At 46.4% G+C, this 27,359-nt stretch overlaps 1 protein-coding gene across 2 annotated transcripts in view; it reads right to left on the bottom strand.

The window, feature by feature from the left end:
- Nucleotides 1-27,359, bottom strand: part of LOC115630989 (protein split ends) — an 81,617-nt gene that overhangs the window by 3,932 nt on the left and 50,326 nt on the right. For both annotated transcript variants that reach the window (XM_030527574.1, XM_030527575.1), the window contains exons 4-7: nt 15,458-16,710; nt 13,942-14,898; nt 12,673-13,424; nt 40-12,604 (exon numbers count right to left, since the gene is read on the bottom strand). In XM_030527574.1, coding sequence (XP_030383434.1) covers nt 40-12,604; nt 12,673-13,424; nt 13,942-14,898; nt 15,458-16,710 — 15,527 coding nt within the window. The remainder of the gene's footprint in view (nt 1-39; nt 12,605-12,672; nt 13,425-13,941; nt 14,899-15,457; nt 16,711-27,359) is intronic.

The raw sequence follows: 27,359 nt of genomic DNA, 5'->3' as shown, positions 1-27,359 counted from the left end.
GAAGAACATAATACAATTCATCAAATAAAGCGAACTTACCGGCTGCTGCCGAAGCAACTTGTTGTTGTGCCGATTTCAGCACCCCAGCGGACACGGGCGGAGGACTGCCGGACAAGATCTGGGCTGCCTGTAGGCTGTGCAATGCGGGATTCGATTTGCCGGATTGCACCTGAAGTGGGGGCGATGGCGTTAGCTGATGTTGTTGAGCTTGCAGATGCGATGGCGGCTTTGGTTGCAGCAACAGCGGATGTGTTGGCATGATCATGCCATGTGGCAGCTGTAATGGTGGTGACGACTTCTGCTGGGCGGACTGTGTTAGCGTCGGCTGTTGAAGCTTGTAGAGCTGCTGCTGCTGCTGTTGCGCTGTCGATGTGGGTGGGGCATAGCTGAAGCCTTGCTGGGCAGGATGATTGATTGGTTTTCCTAATTGCTGCTGCTGCACTACAAGATGAGCGCCGGCCGAGGATGTTGGTGGTGGTTGTTGTGCACCTACTGAAGCCTTGGAGCTGACCACATGCAATATTTGCGGCTGATGATGTGCTGGCATAGTTCCCGATGCTCCTGACGATGTGGTCTGCTTGATTACCAGCGTCTGTTGTTGTTGTTGCTGATGCTGCTGAGCGGACTGGACAGGAATACGTGGCGAGTGTGGTGAATGCGCCGTCGGCGGCGGAATGTTGACCAGTAGATGCTGCTGTTGTGGTGTAAGCTGCTGCACCGGATGCTGTGGGTGTTGCGGCTGAAGCATGTGACGCGCTATGATGTTTGATTGGAGAAGCTGATTTCCAGACATATCGGTGACCAGCATGTGCTGAGGCGGCGTCTGCAAAGTGGGTTGCTTGGTGGGCGTCATCTGTTGCTGCTGCTGCTGCTGGAGATTCTTCTCGCGATTGAGTACATGCGCCTTGAGCGGTTGTGGGCGAACACTTGTGTGCTGAGCATGCTGCAACACCGTTTGCGGATTATGCTGCAACACAATAGGCTGTTTGCCAGTTGCTGCCTGCGGTGGAACAACCTGCTGCTGAATCACGACCGTGGGTTGTGGCTGGGTGGGTGAAGTTTTCGATGGTGTTGCCATTGAGGTCTTCACCAATACACTGACCGGCTTGTTAAGCAGAGAGGCTGTAGCTGGTGTGGATGAAAGAGCAGCGGCAGCAGCCTCTACTTGAACGGGTTTGCTTAGAGCCGTGATCGGTGTGGCCACAGGACCTACTGCCGGGGGCGGCGGGGTGTGCGCGGTGATAGTTGCAGGTATCGGTTTATTGATTACCGTAGCTTTGATCTGAAGCGATTGCTGCTGGTGTTGTTGCTGATTTTGCTGTTGCTGCTGTGTAGATCCGATGTCCAGCTTGTGTAAATTATTGCTACTGGCAGCCGCAGCCGCAGTGGCCGCAGGGAGATTACCCTCCTTGCCCTGGGGCATGCCAGCTGTGATTACGCCGGTAAGGGGATCGACGAGCGCTTTGCTGACAGCATCGGCGGCACCACCCGTGATCTTTTGTGTGGCCGGTGCTGCTGTCTGATGCATAGGCAGTCCACCACTTGGTATAGATGAGTTAATGGCTTGATATGACTCGATTTCAGCTGCGGCAATGGCCTTCTTCTTCGGATGCTGCGGAATAGTGCTGTGCGTTGGCTTTGGTGGCTGTGGGACAACCGCCGGAGTCACTGAAGCAGGTACCGGTTCAGGCGCAGGTGACGGAGCAGAAGCTGGTGGTTGAATTGGATGTTGAGGTTGTGTGTCCTCCTTACTGACCAACTCGGGCAAATGCAATTCCTCCCGCTGTCCGCTTTGTGATGGTTGTGGTGGTGGCGGCAACAGCGCGGGCTCCTCGTTGAGATTGGCGGGTAGTTCACAAATGGTTTTGCGCTCCTTTGAACGTCTGGGACGACCCACGGCATTGGGTGTAGGCGTTGCATCTGATTTCTTAGACTGAGCATTGCGTCCTGAACGACGTGGTGGCGTCTGTGCGCCCTTGGGCAGCTGCACTGCGTTTGCTCCCGCCAGTTGCGTATTGCGTACCACATCCTCAATAATGTCATCCACAGTGCTGCGATCTTCCTTTTCTTGCAGGCGACGCGATTTACGCGTGTTCGAACTCTCTGCGCTTTCTAAACTTGCAGGATTACTTTCGACCACACTTAACGGTTCCGGCGTAGATGCTGGCAGATTTCCATCCACCTCTGACTTTAAGGCAGGCGGAGCCGCTGCCTGCCCCATAGCTTTGTTGATAGTCAGTATGAGACGTGGACGGCTTTCATCGTTAACCTGTTTGACAGCAGCTGCTGCAGCTGCCTTGGCTTTGGACTCTTCGCCCGAATCGTCATGGAATTCGTACACATCCTGACTGGAAAGTGCTTGATTGCGAGCTTTCTTTTCTGCAGCCGTAGGAACGGGTGTAGGCGTGGGCGTTTCCAACGCTTGTTGTTGCTGCTGTTGCAACTGCTGTTGTTGCAGCTGTTGCTGCTGCAGCAAGAGATTGCGTGGCGGTCGTCCCTTACGACCGCGAGTTACCTGCGTTGTTGCCAGTTTACGCAATCGCGTATGCACGCCGGTTTCAGCCGGAGTTAAGCCGGTATCTTGCACTGGAGCGGGAGTCAAGGGCAGACCACCCTGTTTCTTAGCACCGCGGGGTTGTCGGCCACGTTTGGTGGCACCACCCCGTGAGCCAGGCGGTCTTCCAACCGATGGTGTGCTCTTCACAATCGGGGTTTGCCGTGTTTCAGTCTCATCTTCGGTGTCATGATCTGTATTGTTGGCAACTGCTGCTGGAGCTGCAATCGGTGCGTCGACGGGTTCGCTAGCACTCGCCACTGGCGTAGTTTGTTTTGTAGCTGGTGGCTCCGCGTGCGGCACATCGCTGACAAGTTGAGGCGGTTGCGTTGCTGGCTCTTTGGATTTTGCGAAAACAGTTCGCTTTCCTGCTTCATCCTTTGCATTTGTTATTGTGGCATTGGGATCCAACTTCTTGATTACACTATCAATATTTACCTCCTTCGCCGACCAATAGTCGCTGTCCACCTCTTTGGAGTCCTGTTCAATATCATCTTGCTTGGGCTGTGATATCTTAATGACATTCTCTTCAGTAAGCAGCGAGCTTGTTGCTGAGCGTGCTGCTCCTTCCTTGGGCGACGCTATGGCAGAATTTGTCAAGCTTGTTGTAGGTGTGGGCGTGCGTATGACCGACACACTCTCCGATGTCTTCATGAGTGGCGGTGGTTGTGGCACCTCAACAACTGACACTGGTACTGATGTTGTTATTGGAATATCCAAGCCAGTTGGTTTAAGTGGCGGGTCGCTTGTCATGGCTGGTGGGTGCGGTCGATTAGACTGATAATGTATCGCCGATGGTTGACTGGAAGGAGTCTGTCCCACAATGTGTTGCTGCACAATTATCTTCTGTGCTGACGGAGCACTTTGTATTACATTAAGCGGCGTAGGCGCCTGTCCTTGGTGGTGAGGACCACGCACCATAACGGACGTGGGCTGCGCTTGTTGTTGTGATGAGACAGAGGGTGCTAATTGGTTGTTCTTGTTCGGTGGACTGTGGCCCAGAGCTTGTTGCTGTTGTTGCACATTGCCACTGGGACGTGGCAGCGACTGCTGCTGCTGCTCTATCTGTTGTTGCTGCTGCTGTAGCTGTTGCTGCTGTAAATGTTGCTGTTGCTGCTGTTGTAAATGTTGCTGTTGCTGCTGATGCAACTGTTGCTGCTGGGAGACAAACATTGGGGGATGTGCCACCTGATGCTGTAACTGAGCCTGTTGTTGCTGCTGGTGCATTTGCGACTGTTGCTGCATCTGCGATTGCTGTTGTTGTTGCCGTAGTTGATGAATTTGCTGCGGTGGCTGCTGCTGATGATGTTGCATTTGCTGTCGTTGCATCATTTGCTGATGTTGTTGCATGTATTGCTGATGCTGTTGTTGCTGCTGCTGCTGCTGCTGTTGTTGTTGTTGTTGCTGCTGCTGTTGTTGTTGCTGCTGGTGCTGTTGTTGTTGATGTGCGCCCATTTTGGCCAACATCTGTGGCGAATGTTGCTGCTGTTGGTGCTGAGCCTGATGTTGCTGATTTTGCGCATTGACATACACATTTTTGTGAGGTGGCAAACTGCCCACTGGTGGCGATGTGGCTGCCGAAGATTGGGTTGCCTGCTGTGGCTGCACTGTGACGACCTTGCTTATTATTGTCGGATGATGCTGCACACTCACTGGCGGCATCTTCTGCAGAGGCAACGGCAACAGATGCGGCTGTGATTGTAGCTCTATTACCGCTTTGGGTATCTGCTGCTGTACCTGGCTCTGACCCCGAGCATTGCCCATTGAAGGCGAATAGCTATTAATTTTCATGACTGTCGGCAAAGATGTTGGAGAAGGATCGCTTGCAGATATATGTGTCTTGGGATTTCCTGCTATTGGCGGCGAATTGACAACATTTGTAGCCACCGCACGAGCCGTTGGGCTTGCCATAGGACTGCTCATATTGCTCATCAAAGATGTTGGGGATGCAAGTGCTGCGTTCGGAGCTGGTGACATAATCAGAGTATGTGGATGATGCTGAGTCGGTTGCGCTTGTGCTGGCGGGCGTCCAAGGTTGGGTTGTGCCGCGGGACTGTGTTGTCTCGTTGGCGTACCTGGTCCACGTCCTGGCGACAAGAGTGGACTATGCGGTGATGGAGCACGCATCGCTATAAAGCCACCAGGCTGCTGCTGCGGGGATTGCTGTTGTTGCTGTTGGTGGTGATGATGCGGAGACAAGACCATCTGAGGTACCACAAAATGTGGCATGGGCTCGGGTATAGAGATAGTTGGCGGTTGCATAATGAGACTCTGAGTGCGCTGTAGAGGCGGCGTCTGTTTCGGGGTCGATGCCTGTGGCATTTGTGGCTTTTGGGAAGCTTGTGGACTGCCAAAGGACATTGATTTCGTACTATTGTTAGTCACTATCGCCGAATTAGAATCGCCGCTAATGACGCTGGATAAGTCAAGATTAATGACGCTCTGCTGTTGCGATGTGGTTGGTGGCGGTGGCAGTACCGTGTGTACGGGTTGTACCAACGGTTGTTGCAGTTTGCTGATAGTAGGAGGTTCAATCTTTGCGGAGGATGTTGGGGTTGCCTGCTTGGGCGAAGAGGTTGCATTTGGAGGTGCAACCAATGTAAGGGGTGCTTTTTGATCCAAGCTAGTAGCAGGGATTTCTCGCGCAGGTAACTTTGTGATCACTGATGGTTGCAAGTCTACCACGTGTGACTTCTCCTCTGCTTCCACCTTTGGTGTCTTCGGCGATAGATCATTACTCGAATTTGTTGATTTCTCTGGAGAAGCGCTCTGCACAGTCTCGTCGATCTTAAGACTAGGGCCACTGCTGTCACCCTCGTCAGCATTTTCTTCGGTATCTGTGTCTATTTGCAGATCACGTTCAGATTGCGGAGTGTCGGCTTTAATGTCCATGTCTTCATTGCGTAGACTCTCAACAGCTTTATTGATTTCATCTGGATCAAGTGCAGCATCTTCTTCGACTGGCACGGGCTCCGGTTCAGCCTCTGCGAGAGGTTCGATCGCTTTAGCTGCCAGTGCAGCCTCCTCGTCCGGCTCGGAGACAGTCAAAGCTGGCTGCTCGACCTCGCTGACTGATGTCAGCTCATCTATACCATCAAGAGAATAGTCAGCGGTAGACGAAGTGCCAAAGCTTTCTCCTAGTAAAGCAGAAACTGCGCTTTCCGTTTCTTCCTGGGATATCGTTACTCGTGATTTGGTATCCTCCAGTTTATCCATGCTTTTTGAGGCATCTGGTGGTGACGCAACAGGTATTTTGGGCTCATCAGCAGTTGGGTCAAGTATTGATGTATTGAATTCGGCGGAGATGGACTGCACGGCAGACTCGCTGATCTTGTCATCAAAGCCATCGAAGCCGGGTATGAAGTTTTCTTTCTTCTTACCCAATGCTGCCGGACTGCTAAGACTAGAGGGCGATGTGCTATCGTTGGCCTTAGTACTTAGGGCCGACTCTGTAGCAGCGGCATTTGTCGAAGATGTTGGGGTAGTGACCAACGCTTTTCCTGTACCGGCCGAAGGGCAACTAGATGGAGACTCCGATTGAGCGGATAATATGGAACTGTTGGTAATGGTTGGCGTTTTTGGTATGGGACTAATAAGACGCGGTTTCTCTCGCGCTGGCGTCAGCGCTTCATTCGAATTGGTGGTTGTAACTGTATTCTTGGTGGGTGTATTCGGTTTGATGGGCACATCCTCATCATCGTCGCCGATGAGGCAGGGAAGGCTCGGTGATGGCTTGCAGATGGGTTGCTTAGATTCAATGGTCTCGTCATCATCTGTTTTGTTACTAGCTGTCTTTTGAGCATGTTTTGTCGCAGCTTGTACATTGATTGTCAACTTGCCCTGCGGAGGTGGCGGTGTCAGGACACTGGACGGCGTGAGCACCAAAGGATCGCGGCGCTGATGTGGCTGATGATGCTTCTCTTCTTTGGAACGCTTCTTTTTCTTCTTTTTATCTTTGCTCTTGTGCTGTGCATCTTTGCTCTCAAGTTTCTCGCCATGTACTGGTGTGGGTGTGGGTGGTGACTTCTTAGGCAGCAGCTCCACCGAGTTATCTTCATGGTCGGAGAAGCGGAACACATCGGTCATATCGCTACGATAGGTGGTGGCAGTTGAGGGCGTCGCATCCTCGGGCAGCTTGGTATCAAAGTCGTCCATTAGCTGCGCTTCAAGTGCCCGTCCCGCTGCATCCAAATCCACACTATTGTCATCGTCGAGCTGTTTGGACGACTGTTGTAGTTGTTGTTGTTGCTGAAGCGATGATAACGCATGTTGCTCTCGCGCGGATTTGTCGCGTCTCTTTTTCTCACGCTTCTCTTTACGATGACGCTCACGTTCAGTGTGCGAGGAATTATTACCACCAACACGACGATCCTCCTCATCACCAATTGTTGCGTGACTCTTCGGCGTATGCGGCTCCTGCTTGTAGGTGTGCAAAGCCGCAGAGACAATTGGCCCAGTGGTTGAAATGTTTGGTGTATAGGGCGGCATATCCTTGTTATCAGGTTCATCCGTGAATTGCGACTCTTCGTCGGAAATTACACCAAAAATGTACTCCATTTTGTCGTCGCTTCGTTTCTGCTGTTCTCTGGCGGCAGCGGCTGCTGCCACAGCGGATGCTGTACTTGCAGCTGTCGGAGATTGCGCCTTGGGCGTAGCCAACGATGTGGGTGTTGCTGTCGGAGTAGCATTTGATGCACTGAACATGCGGGATGAATCCAAGCTCTTTGACTTTTTAGATTTCTTCAAACGATGTCGCTCCTCCTTGGACAGACGCTCGGACGAAACCTCGACAGAGCCACCGCCTGTGGCTGTCTCGCTTAAGTTACGCAGCTTCTCTCGCTTCTTCTCCTTGCGCTCCTTATGCTTACGACGTTCACTGGCTTCAGGAACTACATCTGTTGGTAAATTGTTCAGTACGTCCGCCTTAAGTTCATCAAAGCTGGCGAACTTTGGCTTACACTCGACGATAGCCACATCGAACATGCTGCCTCCTGGAGGTCCAGGCATATGGCTGCTGGTAACCAATGCATCCGCCGATAAAGCCGTCTTAAGACGCTTTTTGCTTTTCTTGTGCTTTTTACGCGTCTCTGGCGAGTATTCTTTGACTTTGGCAGACTCATGGACAGCCCCACTAGAGTAGTCACAATAGTTTATTTCAGTTTGAGAACCCGCAGCATTGAAGTATTCATTATATTCTTTCTTTATATCAGACTCGCTTTTAATAATCTTACGGTCTTCGGCAGAAGAATTTGAATCGTGACGCGATTTAAACTTTTGCTGCTCTATATCAGACAAATTTTGCTCCTTTTTAATATCCGTTTCCTTAAATTCGGCAACAATAGGCTCCTCTTTGATATTGGCAGCGTCCAAATCTGGTGCTGGTTGTGATTGAGACTCTGAATCGGATGCTATACGCGTGGAATGACAGTTCCGTCTGCCGGCTTGATTATGCTTGTTCAATACATTGCGACGAATCTCATCTTCGGAACTGTCATCTCCATCGCATAGACGCAACAGTTTCTGCTGCATTTGATGGCGTATACGATTTTCGTCGGATTGCCGACCGGTGGAGTCCGAATCAGAGAACATACGACTCTGATTATGTAGTTTGCCCAATGTCTGACTGCTGCGAAAATCATCGTCCTCATCATCACTAGTAGACAGACCCATACCGTGATTATTGCGACCGTGGAATGAGCTGCTGCCGCTATTACGATGATGACGATCTTCGAACTCTGTGTCGCTGTCACCGTCGTAGCTGGTAGATCGTTTTTTCTTGGCACGTGATTGCTTCAGTTGCGAAAACTTGGCCTTAATCTTTTTCTCCTCGGCCTGCTTTTGCATGTTCTTGCAGGAACGGGCCTTGACTTTGTCGTACATAGATACATTGGGGCAATCATCTGGGATGTCGAAGATAGAGTGCTTCTTAGAAGCATCATCTGTGTCATCTGAGTCGGCCGAGCTGAGCATTACTTTGCGTGGATGGGAAGACGATTTAGATTGTTGTCGATATGTTGGCGTGCGCTGCTGATGTTGCTGATGCAAGCCTTCGTCTGAGCCTCGCGAGGATTTCCGTTCCACACTGTGACGATGGTGATGCTTGCTGCTAGCCTCACCGGCCGATGAGCCGGCTGCAGACGTGCGCCTGTGGGGATTATGCGTGGGTTCCTCATCTGTGTTGGTGGACTCGGCCACGGAATGACGTTTCTTCTCGCGATGATGATGGTCACGTTTACTCTTGTGACGCGACGATGAGGAGGAAGAGTGATGATGGCCACCATGCTCCCGTTGCTTGTGCTGTGTGTGTTGCGTGGGAGTCTTTGCGGTCAAATGCTCGGTCTCTTCCTCGCTGGTGTTTACTTGCAATTTGCACAGTGACGAATCCTGTGGGAAGTCACTGCCAGCTGCGTTGGGAGAACTGGCTGCTTCCTGCTTTACCTCGACTGAAGATTCATTTTTGAGCTGGCCAACTGAAGCCGCAGCTGCATCGGTGGATGATTGACTGGTGATGGTGGTTGTGCTGCTGCTGGTTTGATGCTTGCTATGATGCTTCTCCCGTCTATGATGTCGAGACGAGGTGTGACCTTGGGTGTGGGAGTCACGCGACTTGGTGATTTTCTCTTCTGCCTCGCCATGACGTTGTTTAATCTGGGGCTTGTGCTCCTTTGAGTCGCGACGATCATTTAGGCGCTGGTGTGGATTGCTGTTCTGGTTTTCAATACGCATACGCTTCACATAATCCTCGTGATTTTGTTGTGCTTGTCCTCCACCGGCAGCACCACTACTGTGATTACTGTCCTGCGAGCTGAGACGACGCTTATGTAAACGTACAGGCGAATTTCGCGAGGATTTGCGCGAGCGTTCTTTACTGCTATTATTCTCCGAGGTAGCAACACTAGCGGCGTTTCCAGTCACCTCTGCGGCATTCTCTTTGTTGCCTTGCTGTCGTTCAAATTCGGGCGTAGAGTTGTGGCCAAAAAAGTTGGCATCATTGGTATTCACATTTGGTGCATCAGCCTTCTTGGAATGGGAGGAGTACGACAATTCACGCATGCGTGCCATGCGTGCCTCGTGTTCGGCTTCATGTGTTCGACGTGCAGCGTCTCGTTGACCCTTATCACGTTGCTCCTTCTCTCGTTGCTCCCTTTCGCGGTCTTCCTTAGCTTTGCGTTGAGCTTCAACTTCACGCTCGTCACGTTCTCGCTGTTCACGCTCTTTTTGCTCGCGTTCTTTTTGTTCTCTTTGCTCGCGCTCCTTTTGCTCACGATCCCGCTGCTCTCGCTCTTTTTGCTCACGCTGTTCTTTTGCTATGTGCTCCTGGGCCTCACGCTCGCGCTCTTCCTGTGCTTTACGCTCCTTTTCTTCTTTGGCTTTGCGCTCCTCCAGCACTCTTTCCTCTTGTGCCTTGCGCTCTTTTTCCTCCTGCTCTTTGCGTTCCTTCTCCTCACGCTCTTGCTGTTTTCTCAGCTCTTTTTCACGCTTTTCGCGCTCTTGTCGCTCTTTCTGTTGCGCTTTATCGACCTTTTCTTTCTCGCGCTGCTGCTCCTTTTCCGCCTTTTCTTGTTCATCGCTATCACTTGACTCGTCATCCACTTTTGGCGTGGCTGAGGACTTCGAGGACTGCGACGCAGCAGAATTTTTCCGTCGTTCGGATGATTTCTTGGTTTTCTTTTCACCGTCTGAGCGATTATTGTGCTTGCCATGTGACTTGTCACTGCTGCTGCTTTTCTTTGCAGCGGCCAAGGGTTTTTTAGGACCCTCATCATCTTGCGCAGAGTTGTTTGCAGATGTTGTTGCTTTTTGTACGGGAGTGGCTGCTGTTGAGGAACTGTTACCATTGGATGACGATGTTGATAATGAGGAGGACGTTTGCTGTGTGGACTGTTGGCCGCCTAACTGATTGACGGTTGAGCCAACGTTTGTACTTCCAGGTACCGATGCTGACTTCTGCAGTACGGCACGCTCCTTAGTGCTATCACTAGGCAAAGGCACGCTCAGACTCTTCGTGAGACTGTTCGGTGTAGTTGCTGTTGTCTTGGACTTCACAGGCGGCCCTTCAGGTGGCGGAGGTGGAGGCACAACACTCGTTGTCGACGGCGTGAGCGGTGGTGGAGGCGCAGGTTGTACAGCTGGCAAGGGAGCCGCTGTATTTGGCAATGGCGGGTGACTGGGAAACGGATACTGCAATCCCTTACTGGTGGTGGTTGCTGCGGCGGTGGTGTTTGTGTTACTTCCAGCAGTGCCACTTGCTGGAGATGTGCTCGCTGCTGCTGCCCCAGTGCTTGCTGGCAGCTTGTTTAGCGTGGACATCAGACCAGCATTGGTGGCCGCACCGGCATTAACCGATGGCGATGGGGAAGGGCTGTTGTAGGGCGACATGGAGGGCTGCGGTGAGTTCATAGGAGACAGACTACTCAGACGCTGCAGTAGACCTCCTGTCTTGCTACAGTTACCAATCACAGCTGTGGTCTTGGCGGCCGCTAGATTGGGCAGAGCAGGCGATGTGTTGCCACTGGATGGTAGACCAATTCGACTGCTAGATAATTGGTCCGTTGATGCCGGCTCGAACAACTGATTCAGGCGTTGGAAGTCATCATCGAAAATGGACTTCTTCGCTAGCACCGACTTTACAATATCCGAAGGCTGCAGTTCATCTATATCAAGGAACTTATGCCGGGAATTACTCGTCGTGCTTGAGGAAGTGCCGCTTGAGCTGTTACTGTTCCCAGATGCCTGATGTGAACTAATACCGGCCAGACTGGAGTGCATAGAAAGCTGCCACGACGGTGTTTGGGAGTGTCCGTGCCCATGCCCATGGCTATGATCGTGCATGCGACCACTACCACCACCAGAGTTCGCGTTCGTATTGTTGCTACCGCCAGACCAGCGCTCGTAGTTCTCCTCAAAATTGCGCAGACGCTCGTCCAGCGTCGGACTGCCACCAGTCTGACCAGGTACATCTGAGTCACTGGAGTTGGAGCTGAGGGAGCGGGGACGCGCGGGACTGGCCATCAGGCCAGTGCTGCCGCCAGGGGTTGTAGAACCATGGTGCGCAGGCTGGTGGTGGTGCTGGTGGTGTTGTTGCTGCTGGTGATGATGATGATGTGAGCGCCAGTAGCGTGACGATGGACTGGGTAAAAGGTTGGACGCCGAAGAACAGGCTGTGACGGAGGTCATGCCTGAGGATGATGACGTCGTTGTCGTGGTGGAAGTGGCGCAAGCGCTTAGACTAGAGTTGATGCTGTTAGACAGCAATGACGAGCTGCCGGACAAACTGGCTGCTGTGCCCAAATGCTGTAAATAGCTAGAGACAGCAGCACCAGACGTGCCGACAAATGACGAAGCTCCGGCGGATCCACTGCGATGTTGTTGAAAAAATAGTATTCCAAACTTTGGCAGTGGTAGCCACATTACGTCTCGCATGCGCTCCCGCGCACGCTCACGCGGCATACGACGCGGTTCCGTTGGCAATACCTCTGGCCTTTCATCACAGAGCGGTGTACCCGGCCGTGAGCCATCGGCACTCTCCCCGCCACTGGCCTCGTGCGAATGATGGGAATGTAGCTGGTGACCACGTCCTCTCGACGCATGATGATGAAAGTCATCGTTAGGCATGGGCATGCTGCCAATGCCGCTCCCGCCTGCACCCCCCATGCTGCTGCTGTTACTGCTGCCCAATGGGCCAGGCGGCACGGGTGCAACACGTCGTCTTTTGGCCGCCAGTGAGGCATTAATCATATTCTGATCTATTGTACTGGCACCCACGAGCCCATGTCGAAAGGCAGAGGAGTTGGAAAGCGCCGACAAGGCGCCCACATCAATGGACGGTCGCCGTGCCGACAACATGTGCGGCTGCATTGAAGGCGGCTGCGGTAGTAGCTGCGGCAGATGATGCTGATGATGGTGGTGGGGTGGAAACTTAGTGGCCTCCGATACGCGGCGTATCTCGCTTTTCCGATTCAACGGATCGTGTATGACATCACAGTTGGACATTGGGGGGACGTTGGGTTTGCTGCCCAACTCGTTATTGGCATCCAGCATGTGCTGTGTCTGTAAAAAGGAACGAAACAAGTTAGTTAGATGGTATGTCCAGTTTTAAAATGAATCAAGATACTGACCATGCTGGCATTGGAATGCTGATGATGGTGGTAATCCATCTTGATGCGCTTTCGCGGACTAACGATGCTCTCATCACCACTGGACGGGCATTCCTCGAGTTGTTCTAGCAAAAGGGAACGTTGATTGTGCAAGTGACCAATGGCGGCGGGTGTTTTTTGCTTGCCTGGACTTTTCCCACAACGACGTCGACTGCTATTGCTCAACGTAACCTCGAGCGTTTCGCTGCCAGATGTCGCTGTGGCGGCGGCTCCCGAGTTTACAGCCGGCCCTAAACGGGAAATAACCGGCGAGTCTGAACGCAATCCGCTGCCATAGTTGCCAGCTCCTACCGCGTTAACGGTGCCAGTGCCACTAATCGCTTCATCATCAACCTGACTATGTTCCTCGTGGTTGCGAAATCTATTACGATTCCCGCCCAGATCATTAAAGTCGAAGTCAATGGTGTGTCTGGCATTTCGTGCCATGCGCATGCGTGCCTGTGCCAAAGCAGCCGGTGACATGGGTAAAGAGCTTTGACCCACCACCGAGGGCAGGGTGCCCGTTGCTGACGAGGACGAGGCCGACCCACCACCAGCCACAATAGCTGACGAGATACTGGGTGCAGGCATGATGTTGCTGGAGACGCTGCTACTGCTACTACTGCCTGGCGTGTTACTGGGGGAGCAGCCGTCATTGGAGTTCTGATGACGACTAAACGAAGAGGCACGCGAGCGGGACTGTGAAGATGATTCGTAGCGACTGAAGCGAGTGCCTGCAATGGAAAAATAGAATATTAATTTCGTACAAATTGATAGCACTTTGGTTTTGTTGATGGTTCTATAATTTTCGTTAAATCTCTTCTATAAATTTCTTTACAACCGGCTTCAATTTATCAATTCAATCAATTGATAATATTTGTGCCCAATAGATTTTCAGAAAAGTAACTTATTTAACTGGACTAATTACATATCTTTTGACATTTGACTCACAAGTCCCTTTCTACACCACTAATTTCTAAAATGAGCTCGTATCTAACGGAATTTTCTGGCCTTTAGATGATTTGATTCTTCCAAATTTTGAAGTCCCTGAATGAGAATTATGGAGTGATGCTAATAGGAAAATAATGAAAATACGGGGTTCATATATTTGACAGTAGACGGACAGTTCTTTATGAAAATCTTTATCACTCATTATTATTAAGGTCAATGTGTTTGTTTAGTGATTAATAAGTGTTTGCTTTTCAAAGTGACAACCGTGGGTTTTTGTGGTATCGATTCACTTGCACTTACATGCATTCTGCTTTTCCTGTTTGTCATAGAACGCATCCTGGCATTCACGCGATGCAAAGTCCACCTGCAGCTTTCGACCCCGCATGATTGTGCCGCGCATATCCTTGACGGCTGCCTGAGCATTTTGCACCTGATCGTACAGGACGAGGGCCAGCTGTCGCGTCCGATCAATTGTGACTTTTGTGACGGTACCGAAGCGAGTGAACTGCGATTGCAGATATTGTTCGGAGACCTTATCGCAGACACCATCGATCCAGACACAATTGGTGGGCATGGATTTGCCAAAACCTAGCTTGATTCGATTACTGCCCAGATGCTCGCCATCCATTTTTCTCATTGCCTTCACCACAGACACAATATCCGAATACTGACAGAACGCGTAGGCGTTGAGGCCTTGCTTTTTAATGTCAATCTCAATTATCTCGCCAAAGCTCTCGAAATGACCACGCAGCTCGCTGGCTGTGATATCCTTTTCCAGATTGCCTATGAAGAGGGTGCGCGTTGACTTTGGATTGTATTCGTCCAGTTCCGCTTCGTAGGGTCGAAATTCATTGTCCTCTACGTCGTAGCCCTGATAGGGTTCTACCTCGATTTTACAGCCGAAAAAATGTTTATCGTGCGAGACCTCGAGTGCCTTCTCCACATCGTCCGGTTTCTTAAAGCAGACGAGCGCGTATCGCTCCGAATTCTGGCCCACGACCTTCACCCACGTGACCTTGCCGTGCTTTTTGTACTCGTGAAAGAGACCATCCTTAAGGGATGTGTCTGAGGAACGTGCGGGTAAATTTCGTACGCGTATCGCTAGCGGCCGATTGTCTTCGGAATGAACCACAGGATTAGCCGCCAGGCAGGAGCTGCTGCTGCTACTACTGCTCGAGCTGCTGCTGCTACTGCTCGAGCCACCGCCGCCGCCACCGCAGACGTTCACAGCATTGCCACTGGGATTTGAAGGGTTGCCTGTAAATTAATAAGCAACAATACGGATTAGCAAAAGCTCTTTAGCAGGTTACATATATCACCACGGTTGCCACTATATTAACATGTGAGTTATTAGTTTAAAATATTAATGTTTCAAATTATTCAACAGTTTCCAATACTTAAATCTTATTATAAAATCCTACTGTACTTATGTAATAAATATTTAATTTCGAAACCCAGCATTATTTACAGAAGTTCCAGTTAATTCTCGACATAGGAAAATCAAAAACACACGCATTAAATAGAAATTTAAAAAAATAAAAGAAAACCCCATACCACTATACAAAACTATGATTTAATCTAACACATTTTCATGGACATCAATGTATATTAACATTTTTGTATTCTGGAATCTAGCCAATTTTAATTTGCAGTAAAATATTTTTACTAAATGAGGAAAACAATAAGTGGAAAATACAATATAAGTTTTAAATTATGAGCAAGAAAGTTTTTCTCATTCATATTCATTTCTGGGACAAACAAATTTGTTTTGTGAATTTACTAAGTTCAACCAGTGACAACCGTTTGTGGTACTTACATTGCAAGGGATTGGTGACTGCCACGGACTGCAAACTCCTGGAGCTTCGTGAGGAGGCACCTCCGCTGCCACCGCCACCGACATCAGCACAATTGCCCGATATCGGACTGGACGCGTGCGAATGGGAGGATGAGTGCGATGACGATGACGAGGAGCTATGAGACGAGCTGTAACTACTCGGCGATCGGGAGTGAGAGCGACTGGACGATGTTGTGCTCCGTCCATGTAAATGATGACGCGGTCCACGCAGCGAATTGTTATTGTTACTGCTACTGTTGCTATTAATGGCAGCTGAGGGTGTGCCATTGTCGACGCCACTACCACCACCGCCACCGCTGGCTGCAATCACAGCGGCCACATTTAGAATGTCACCGCTGTTGGATCCGCTCGTAGCCACCGCTGCAATTGGCATCGTTGGAGTGGCCGTGCTTATTGTATTATTTAAACTATTACTACTAAAACTATTGTTTGTGATTGTACTTGTCGTCGTCGTCGCTGCTGCAGTCGGCGTTGTCGCTCCACTTGCAACTGAATTAGGCGACTCGGAGCCGCAACGTGCCGCTGACTTAAGCAGCTTGGCGGCAGCGTTGGGCCGATTGTGTAGCAGGATCTTGCGCGATATTGCCGACGTGGGCGCCGCCACTTCATCCGCACTGCCGGCATAAGCAACGCTGCGGTGAACTGCGGCTGTGGCCGCCGTTGCTGCCGCTAACGAGGCAGGTGAATACGAGGCGGATATAGTGGAGGTGTTGCTGCTGTTGCTGGAGGCGGCGGAGGAGTAGTGATGATGATGATGTTGCTGCTGCTGATGATGATGATTGATCGGTGAGCTCATTATGCCGCCTGCTGCTGAGACGCCGGCATTGCCACTGCCACCAGGACTTTTTATATGAGCTGTCGCAGCAGCTTCGTACCATGACTGCGGTACGCGTGTGTTTTGGTGAATGTTGTTGTTGTTGCTGCGATCGCCTAGCGCTGTCGGCGTTCCTGCTGCTGCTGTTGCTGCCGTCGTCGTTGTTGTTTGTATTGTTCCTGCTGCTGCTGACGGCGTGTATGAACCATTCCTGTATAGGCGATCCCGAGCTCGCGATCTATCGCTGTTACTGCTGCTGATGTTTGTTGATACGGCGGCGGCTGAGGCGGCGGAGGAGACGCTGCTTGCAGTGGCGGCTGTATTAGATTGGTAACTGACTATGCGGCTGCGATCGTAGTAGTTCCTTTCGAAGTTGTTTGTCGGTGGTTCTTCTGTAGACCTACAAAATCAGACAAGAGATGTTTTTGTTAGAACATATGCACATTCTTTATTTTCTATGTATGCAGGTATGTATGTATGTAAATAGTACGGACCTCCGCATAATACTCGCGGTCGGCTATTTTTTACAGTCGGCGCCTTCCACACAAAAGCTAATTTTTCTCATGGACACACACAAACACAATATATAACAATTTTTGTAAATGAAAATAGCAGACCCCATGGAATTAATTAAAAAGTTTGCATCAAAATAATATGTACAGATCCGAAAAATTTCACCGGCCACTAAATAAACGGCGCCAAATTTAACATTGGCCGGTCTTGTCTTCTTCTGTTTACGTGATGTGGCGAATGAGTGTGTGTGTGTGAGTTACTTTTGCACATTCAGCGTTGAGAGACGACGCGTTCTCGCTAGGGCTCTTTATGATAACCGGTTTCTTAATATTTACACTCCTGTTTGCATTAAATTTGAGGCACTAAATATTTCTGCTTTCTTTGTTGGTGGTTTTTTTTGTACGCTTTTTTGGATTTTGCCGTCTTTGCTTTTGGATCGAGGTTCGCGTAAGTCGTCAAGCGCTGCCAGATCGAGCGTTTGTAAAAGTGCTACCAATCGATTGCCTAACAGTGCGCTGTTACATGTAACAGTTGCAGAGCTGTTTGTTATTTAACAGCGATTTTAATTATTTTACCAATAGCTGTCACGTCTCCGTAATTAGCAAATTTATTTACATACAACACATCCCCGTAAAAATAATTATTTTATTGGTAACGTCGCGATTATAATTACTTTCATTAATATATAGTATGTATGTACATATGTTTGAATTATGGAACAGCTGCAGAATGGTTTCAAAAACATCTTCAGCCGGCCGATTCTTTGCTCTAGAAATGTTCGTCAATCTAACCGAATTTCGATCAGTTTTGACTGTTTGAAATACTTTTATAATTTTTAAGTTTTAATCTTAGATATTTTTCCCATTTCCTGCTGTACCATCTAATTAATTTTTGTTAGTTGAGATCTAACAAGTATAGATTGAATTCTCGATAGCTTGAGTCTTTACTCAATGCTAGTTTAGTACTTATTATCGTATATTGCATGCTTATTACTTGCTTTTGTAAATATTAGAATAATTAAGTTACGTTTGATTGAATTTGCTTTATCAGCACGTATTGTAATTACATAAATAAACCATTCAATAAATAACGATCTTATAAATGCAATAGCATGGGATTCACTGCAGCTAAGGCGTCAATTTGTCTTTGCCTCTACAAAAATACATACATACATACATACTTAAATATGTACATATTCGTATGTATGTAGTTACTTCTGCTGCCATGTAACCGTGATCGCCGGTCAAAGTACAATTCAGGTAAAATACATTCAATTGCTGTCTACCTAGCACGTTAAAACAAACACATTAGTGCTGCAGATGGCAGGCAGGGAAACATCGCGAGAATTCAACCCCAATAAATTAGCGAGATCAGTCGAAAAATACAACAATAACAAGAACAGCCGGCTGTCGGGATACAAAGCGCGACCTTTACTTAAAATGCATTTGTTTCCATGAAATCAGTTGAGTTCCTTAAATGTCACACTTATGCACATATACATACATACATACATATGCTCATTATTATGTTAAAACGGTAATGCTAGACAGACAACATGGCCGCCCATCGACGACATTGTCTGGTGTGTGACGTTCAACGATCGATTTGTAATTGTATTTTAAAGAAAGGTGATTGAACGCCCTCAATGCTCGTCAATGGTGTTGTGTGGCACTGTTTTTGGGACTGTTGTTGTTTTTTCGTCTTAATCAGAGAGCGCCAAAACGGAGATAAGCTTCAGCAAGAATTAATGCCGCTGTACGCCACAAATATTCATCAGTGTTTCATGCCTCATATACAGATTTGAAGAATTGCAACAGTGCCAGCAAAAGAGAAGAGTTTTTAAAGCCACATTAAGCGCTTTAAGCGCCTGACAACATTAATGCATACATAACTATGCATTTACAAAATATACGAGTACATACATGCATACATATTTATGTATATATGCACATATACATAATGTGCATTGCAGCAGTTTCCAGCAGGCGCTGGAAAAGCAAACGACGACGACTACAACTATGGCGTCGACGTTAACGTCAACGTTGGCAGCAGCTCAGGTCACATTCGCACACACACACACACACACACACACACACACACACACACACACACACACACACATACGACTGTACACACGTACTGAGCCGTTGCAGATGGCTGACGTTGATGACTCAGGCCAAAAACAAAGCACAAATTGCCGACTGCCTCCCCACCCAATCTCTCTCCAGAGCTCTCTCTCTCTCTCTCTGTTTCGCTCAACGGTGTGGGTGACTGCTTTGCTTTGCTCTGCTTCGTGTGCACATAGCATAAATATCTATGCGCGACTTCATTCGAGCTGCTGCATTTACAGAGAGACGTTACCCGAGGTAGATGAAGATGTTGAAGTGGTGGCAAAGGCAGCTGGCTCTGGCTCAGGCTCAGGCCGCTTTTCCCGGCATGCGCAGTGAGGCGAGCGGTGGCTGAGTGAAAAATCAATTCAGCTAAAAGTGCGCCCGGTTTGTGTGGGGGGCTTGGCAGGGGCACCAGCAGCAGCAACAGCAACAACAACAAAACAACAATGGCAACATTTGTTGCGCCAGCAAAAGAAACCAGGATGATGATGATGATGGTTGTCAGGTGTCGCTTTGTGTGTGTATGAGCGTGCGCGGGAGTGTGTGTATGTGTAGGTCTGGCTGGTGGTGTGACTGCTGTAAATTGCATTACTGTGAGTAATGGCTATGTACATGTTTATGTATGTATGTACGTGTATGTATAGTATGTGCGCGAATATGTATTTATGTATGTTCGTTTTCGCGTGGGTTTATGTATTACATAAAGGCCAGCTCTGCCGCCCAACAATGCTTGGCAAAAGTTTCGTCGTCACAAGCCCAACTCAGCAAACGTCCTTGTTTGAGGTTATTCGTATGCTAAAAGTTCTACGCTTGCCTCATGCAGGATACCGTTTAATTCTGGTTCATGCTGCATACCTATATATAATATGTATATATAAGTACATATGTGTATACGAAGTAAAATACAGTTATAAGCGCTTTGCACTCTAAAGCTTAGAGCAACTAAGCTCAGTAGCAAATTTCAGCTTCAAACCTAGAAGCCAGAATTGCAAGAAAACATATATAAATGGATAACAATAAGAAACTTTAATTTACATTTATTTTATTTTGAAAGCCCTGTAAAAAATCAAATTTTTCATCATGAAAGAAGCGGTTTTTCTGACAACAGATATCTTCTGGGTCCCAGTGGCAAATACTATTTGTACGAAGTGTTTTTACCAATTACAACTAGTAATCCAAGAAATCTTTGCTTTTAAGATATATAAAATATTAAGCAACTTCTACTGTATAAGTATGTGTCTATAGAAGCCTGGCACCCTCGCAACATTTTTGCAATTCAGCATTCCTGAAATCCCTTCTTGCTGTTCAGTCAATCATTGCCTCCTGGCTGGCGGCCATTGGCATCTTGCGCTTGCTTGGTGTTTCTGTGCATTCAACTGCAGCCAAAAGTAATTTCAAATCGCATTCAGAGTTCGGAAAGCAGGGGCGTTAAATTTGTGAAGGTTTCGTAGCTTTATATCCTGGCCATAAAATGTTTCTTTTTCCTTTCCTTCAATTTCTTGCTACGTGCCACACGCACGCTGAGTTGAAGGACATGGGAATGACAGGCAGTCAGCTGCAAAAGTAAACAGAAAACTCTCTGCTGCTACTGATAAAGTTTATCACAAATGCACGCCCTTCAGGGATTGTCAGGACCGACCAGCAGGGTGCGGCGTCGTCGGCGGTGACGGCGGCGTCGGTGGGCGCTCCCAGGCGGCATCATTAAGTTGATGCTATGAGCCGAGAGGCAGCTCCGAGCTCCAAAGCTGGGCTGCACAAAGTGCGCATTAAGTTAATTTATTTATGTAATAATAGGATTTTTATTTAAAACACCAACAATGTGAGCAGAACAGCAGGCTGGCGCAGTTCACATGAGCACATTGGAACGAAATGTAATGAAAGCGCCAATTGTAAGCATTTTGAGAAAATTCCATGGCTCCATGCAAACAAGTTATATGCAAGGATACAAAAGTGCTTCAATTCTACAGTAAAGCTTTTGAATGTTTTTTCCCATAATCCACAAAAAATGACGTCGCGTAACGATTAAAATGTATAAATTCGATTTGTTTTTAAGGCTCTTCAAATAGGACTCCAAATACGTGTAGAAACCGCAACTAATGAAGTTTAGCGGATTTAGCATAAGTTCTTTGTTTTACTTGTATTTTTAAAATTACCAATATACTTCACATACTCTCGAAATGTCCTACAGCCTGGGGCAATAAGTTCAAATAATTAAAAAAAATAAACTCTTCACTATTCCATTTAAATTTCAATCCAATTCAAGACCAATAAAACAAATTCTTTTGTAATATAATTCGGACATAATTCATATTTTCTATAAGCCCTAGACACTCTTCATATTCGTCATAACATCGTTAAAATTATCTGGATATAGGATAAATATTATCTGTGGCTTAATCCGCCATCCTTTCGCGATTAGCAAGGTGATCTTCGGATCATAAAAAGAAATAGTTTCATTTTATTGATTAGAAGCTGCAAATATTAAATTAATTAAAATATTGTGTAGAGCAAGTAATGGACATTAATGGTATGCAAAAAAGGTGAGTTAAATTCTAGATTCCATCTTGGCCATATGCTGTAGCCATTGGAAGCTTTCAACTGATCCAAAGAATTAACAGGTCTGCGTCCAATTTATGATGTTTTATCGAATGTGTTAATGAAAATCGGAAAAAGCAGCTTTGAATTAGTATTTTTTTAAAATTTGCTAAATTTGTAATGCCAGACCAATGTGCACGGCTGGTGGAGAACGGGAAGGAGAGGATTGATGGCACGTACGTAACCCAGCGCCGGCAGAGGGCTTTAAAATTAAAGCACGTTGCTCGCTTATATAAGCACGATGCGATATTTGTGGGTGGCTGCTGAGCCATGGGCGGCTTAACGGCTGGCTAGCTGGCTGATTGCCTCACTGCAGTTTGCAGAGTCGTGTGGCAGCGGCTGCTGCAGCACAGACGTTAAGGCGGCAACCCTACGCTTGCTGCAGCTATTAACTTAAACCTGCGACCTCAATTAAAGTGGCGTTGACGCCAAGCCAGAGAGATACTGAGAAGAAGGGAGAGAGACACATAAGAGACATTGAGGGAGCAAACGTAAGAGTAGCAAGCCAGGCCTGGGCGTAATACAAAATTTGCCAACTTCAACGTGTATGTCATTCGACAAAGTCAGAGGGCAAAGTTGAATAAAAGTTTAAGCAAGACCGCACACATACACACACACACAAACGTACACACAACCACACATAAACAAGTATGAAAAATAAAATGACGCAGTAAGCAGAGCAGTAAGTGACGCAACCGGAAGCGCCGCTGTCGCTGCCGATGTTGCTGCCTCGGCCTGTGCTCATCCTGTGGACTGGTCTGGGACTGGGGCTGGGCCATTGCGTAGTATTGAATGAAACTTATGCAAGCACAGGGCCGAAGAGGCAAACAGACGGGCAGGCAGGCCGGGAGAGGCAGCCAGTAAATTGAATAGAACTGTTGGTTGCTCGTTTTTGTTGTAGCTCTAGCTGGGCTCTGCGCTTGGTCACAACGCATGCGCGCTCCAAATTCCTTTATATACAACCAACATACACACATATATGAATACATATGTATATACATACATGTACACAACATACATACATATGTACATACCACCCAAAGCCGCTGGCAATAACAATACACGCATCAATTGGAGGTGGATTGGGGTGTAGTTATGTTTTGGGTGGGTGGCGGTAGGGAGGAGAAACGGCATTGCTCGAAATGTATGTGCTGCATAGGCAGAGATACTTGCAACGTGGCCAGCAATTGTTGTTGTTGTTGTCGTTGTTGCTGCTGGTGCTGCAGTTGCTGCTGTTGTAGAAATGAGGTCGTGGAAATGGAAAATGAAAGCAGTTCGAGATGCTATGTTGGGTTTTTCAGGCTAAGCATCGTATCGCTCTTGCTGCTGCAATAGCTACTGATGCTACTGTTATTGCTGCTGCATGTCCTCCTAAGCTGCAATTGTGCGTGAGCTAATGCCAGTAAAATGAACTCTATGGAGAGCTGCTCTTGTCTTTCATGTGTAACTAATGAAGCTTTGCAGCAGCAACAGCAACAACTACAACAACAACCAGAACAGCCAGCTTTATCAACCATGTCAGTTGTTGCTATTACTGTTGTTGCAACAGAAAAATTTTGTATATATTTTTCAGCTTGGGAGTGGCTTTAAATATACAGTACTGCTTTGATGGCTTAAAAAAGTAAGCATTTTCTTCTTATTTTTGTGTTATTAATCCGTTATCTCGTTCCTTCCCGATTTTCGTCCCGCACTAATTCTGGTTTTAAATTAAATGTTCTTCCCATATATCGAAAAGAAATAACGTTTGCTACTGCCGTATAAAATTAAATAGGACAAACGTATCCTAAGTCAGTGGACAATAAAAAATAATAACATACTTGCTTAGTTTTTTCACACATTTTTGGTTGGTTTTCTAATTTTCAAAGAACTCCATTTCGAACAAAATATAGTGATGTTTTCATTTTATTTTTTTTTACAATTTTCCAAAAGAAGCTTCTACTTTATGAATATAAAGATATCCTGCGATGCGTATAACTTTTATAGAACTTTTTATTTCAATTCCTCTTTAAAACCATCGGCTAATTATTTGTTACTTATAGAGTCAGTCATTTTTGGATATTAATTGCTTATAAGATATTAAAAAAAGACATACAACCCTTACATACAGCGATTTTTCATAAGGATATAAAATTTAAAAGCTCTATTTAACTTCTTGATAATCGCATTTTATTTAGTGATATTTTTTTTAGACAATTCTTGCTAGGGAAGTACTCCTGTATATAAACACACACGCTTGTGTGGGGTTTGCTGACAATTGCAGGCAGTGGGAAAATGCTGGCGAAACTTTTTCATTGCCTACTTTTAAGCGCTGATAACACAACAAACTGTATGTACAATTCATCACACACACACACACACACACACACACACACACACACACACACACACACAAAATGGCGGCCACGGTCGCTTTGGCATGCTTTTGATTAACACAGACAAGCACATAGACAGTCCTATTATTATTCTGCAGATTTAAATTTAATTAAATTCGCATTGGGTTGGAAAAACGCTGTGATAAACTTCATTTAGTTGGAAAATTGCTGGCAAATGAAATGAAAACAGACAAATAGATAGAAAGGGCAGCATATGCATGCATAGGGATACGCATACACATACAAAGACATACACATGTACTCACTTATATGTGCATAATCAGCTTGCTGTAAGCTGTGGCAGTGCTAGCGTTGACAATTTAATTAGAATTGATTTTCCGATCGATATTTTCCAGGGAAATTCACACAATATAGACGATGACAGAAGGCGTTTACTGTGGCTGTCGAATTATATAATTCACGCGCGCGCACACAGCATGTGGCACCCACACATGGGGCAGGGATTTAATTGCATAATGGTACGACCCATACGCTGCCCCAACAAATATTAATGAACACCGCCCAGAACTTCAGGATCAACGAAGCAAGCAAGCAATCAACCATCCTTACATGCTGTCATTTAATTCATGCAACGCTTTAGGAACCGCAACAAGCATTTTGTGGCATAAAGATTGATTATGGGTAAGTTTTATAATGCATTTTCCCATTTATATTCATTTACGCTTGCACGCCCCCGTTGCAAAATTTTCTACCCACAAATTGTTAAGTGCGTATATAAATAATGGAGTGCACATTAGTACCGTTCTGTATACATAATATAAGTGTATCTATATAAGTATTTATTTATGATTTATGTGCAAAGCAATGAAACTTCTCAAGAAAGTTACAAATTATAAGACGAAAATTTGTATTCAATTTCCACCCACACGAAGGTGAGGCAAAACTTTGAACTGTTTGTGCCAAGAACCAAATAAACTTATTTATGAACTGCAGTAATTATCGCTTTACTGAGCTAGTCAATTATTAATCAATAATGTGAAACTATCAGTATTTTTAAATGACAGTTGAATGATATGTGGGCCCGTCAGATCCGATTCGTTATCTGCCTGCTGCAGTATAAAAGTTTGTTTGCAAAAAAATACAATTAGTCAAAATTGAAATAAAAAGCGTAACTCTACTTTTCTTTATCTGCGCTGCATCTCCTTTTTTGTACATATAAAACGAAAATTTGAATTTTAATTGAATAGGTATTTCAATCGTTTTACTTTTAATTTGGGTGCTTTTGGCTTGTGTTTTACGAACATCGAAATTATTCAATGAAAGAAAAATGAAAAGGAATGGAATTTCCACATCCAAACATTCGGAATGTTGCAGAAAGCTTTCAATAATCAAGCTATATCAAAACCACAAGTTCATCAATGATATAAAATCTTCAAAGAAGGTCTAGAAAGCAATGAATACGAACCACATCCAAGACGACCAAGACCATCAACTGAAGAACAACACGTTAAGCCAAACAAAGAATGGTTGCTTAAAAATCGTCGATTAACAAGAGACATTACTGATGCTATTGGCATTTGTAATGGATCAGTCAAAACAATTTTTGGGAAAGTTTTGTGCCTCGTAAAAGTCTAATCTCGTCTGTTTCCAAAATCACTGCATAACTGGAATCGTTCGTCGTGGCCATTTCGTTAAAAAGAAGACGCATTTCGTTCCATAACCACATTATTAAGTGCAAACTTTAGTTAATTTATTGCTACTCCGGAAACACCGTTTTGACAAGATTGAGAAGATTCAAGACGAATCGAAGGAGGCACTGAATGCATAGGGGATTACTTTGAAGACGATTTTTCAGCAAATGCTTTATTCAACAACAATCCATCAATTTCTTGTTATCTTTTAAGTACAGATTACCGACTTCTTTATGCTAAGCTTTAAGTATTTCAATATTCCTATTTAGGCCTATATCTTAACTTTATTTGATATCTTTGTTATTTAAATTTCTATCAATTAATTGCTTTTGCTTAATTTTTTTTTCTACTGAGAATGTGGCGACCGTTCGTGCCAGGCTATCTATCTAGGGTACTGAGTTGTTGGAATAACTTTTTAATAGGCACCAAGCTATGTTTTCTGAAACCCGACACAGCCTGCATGCAGTTGCTCTTACGCATTATTTAATGGGAAGTATTTCGTGTTCTGCATGCAGAAAATGCAAAAACGCTAAAGTGAAAAATGTTGACCAAATACTCGAGGCACTTGTAGTTTGGCACAGGCTGAGGCTTAAGATTGCATAAATTTCACACAGTATGTGTCAGAGAGAGGGGATGTGGCAAGAAAGAGAAGGCGAAGGAGGAGTTGCAAAATGTGTAGTGCCATGTGCGCTACTAACCGCAACATTGCGGGCAGCCAGAGATTCCAGCTCCCGGAGCGTCTCTCATACTGCCAAGCACATGCCCAACTTGGGTTTTGTGGCCATTACTCAATGGCCCCAGCAGTCATAAAAGTTTAAAATGCATTTTTACGACAACGACTAGAGGGAGCATGCACATGTACATTCATGTATGTACAAGTATATATATACATACTATATAGCAACTGCCCTCAGTCTGCTATTAAATTGCAGGCAAATATGCCAACGTCACATTTTCATATCTCATTTGGGGGTGGAGAGGAGCAGGATGAGACACACACACACACCCACACACCCACACTCACTAACCAACCTAGGAAGTGCACAAAAACGACATGAAACGTGACAAATTTTGGGCGTGGTCATCGATTTTCAATTGCAATTGCAGCAGGCGTGGCGCGCCATTCTTGTTTTCCTTTGGTTTAATTGAATTGCTGCATATTTTTAATTGAAATTTTATTTGTAATAACACACTCCCCCACAATCACACGTCAGCACGTTTTATGCGCATATTAATGCAAACAACATCACACATACTGGTGCGCCAGCGCCATGTGGCGTGCGGCCTAAAAATATTGCCTGAATAAAAAATTAAACAACCACCTGCCCATTCACATGTCACTTAAAGCTTCACATTTTCAATTGACAGAGTCGCAAAGGGGTGTTGTGGTTTTGTGGAGAATTGCGAGGGAGTTGCATAAATTTAAATTGGCATTTTGTTTGCTACAACAATAACAACAACGATAAATCTACACAAGTCCTAGACGCTTGACATTTTCAGGTTGAGGCAAAATTTTCATTTTTAATTTTTTTCATTTTTTGCCTTTGTGGCGCTTTTCTTAAATTATTGATGCAACTGTTGTTGCCTATTTTAATTAGCTTCATACAAAGGCACAAGCACACACACACACACACATCATTACATAACAGTTCACAAATTTGCAGACAACGATGGCGACCGCACTGCATCCCACCTTCCCACCCAATCGTCAAAATTACGAAATGTTTGCGCATATTTCTTGACAGCTAACACACACTTGCACACACTTGTGATATGTGTGTGTGTGTGTGTGTGTGTGAGAGCAGC

Source organism: Scaptodrosophila lebanonensis, unplaced genomic scaffold (assembly GCF_003285725.1).
Source record: "Scaptodrosophila lebanonensis strain 11010-0011.00,11010-0021.00 unplaced genomic scaffold, SlebRS2 tig00001412-arrow-pilon, whole genome shotgun sequence".
NCBI lineage: Eukaryota > Metazoa > Arthropoda > Insecta > Diptera > Drosophilidae > Scaptodrosophila > Scaptodrosophila lebanonensis.
The sequence above is the reverse complement of the archived record's forward strand: the minus strand, read 5'-3'. Positions and strand labels throughout refer to the sequence as shown.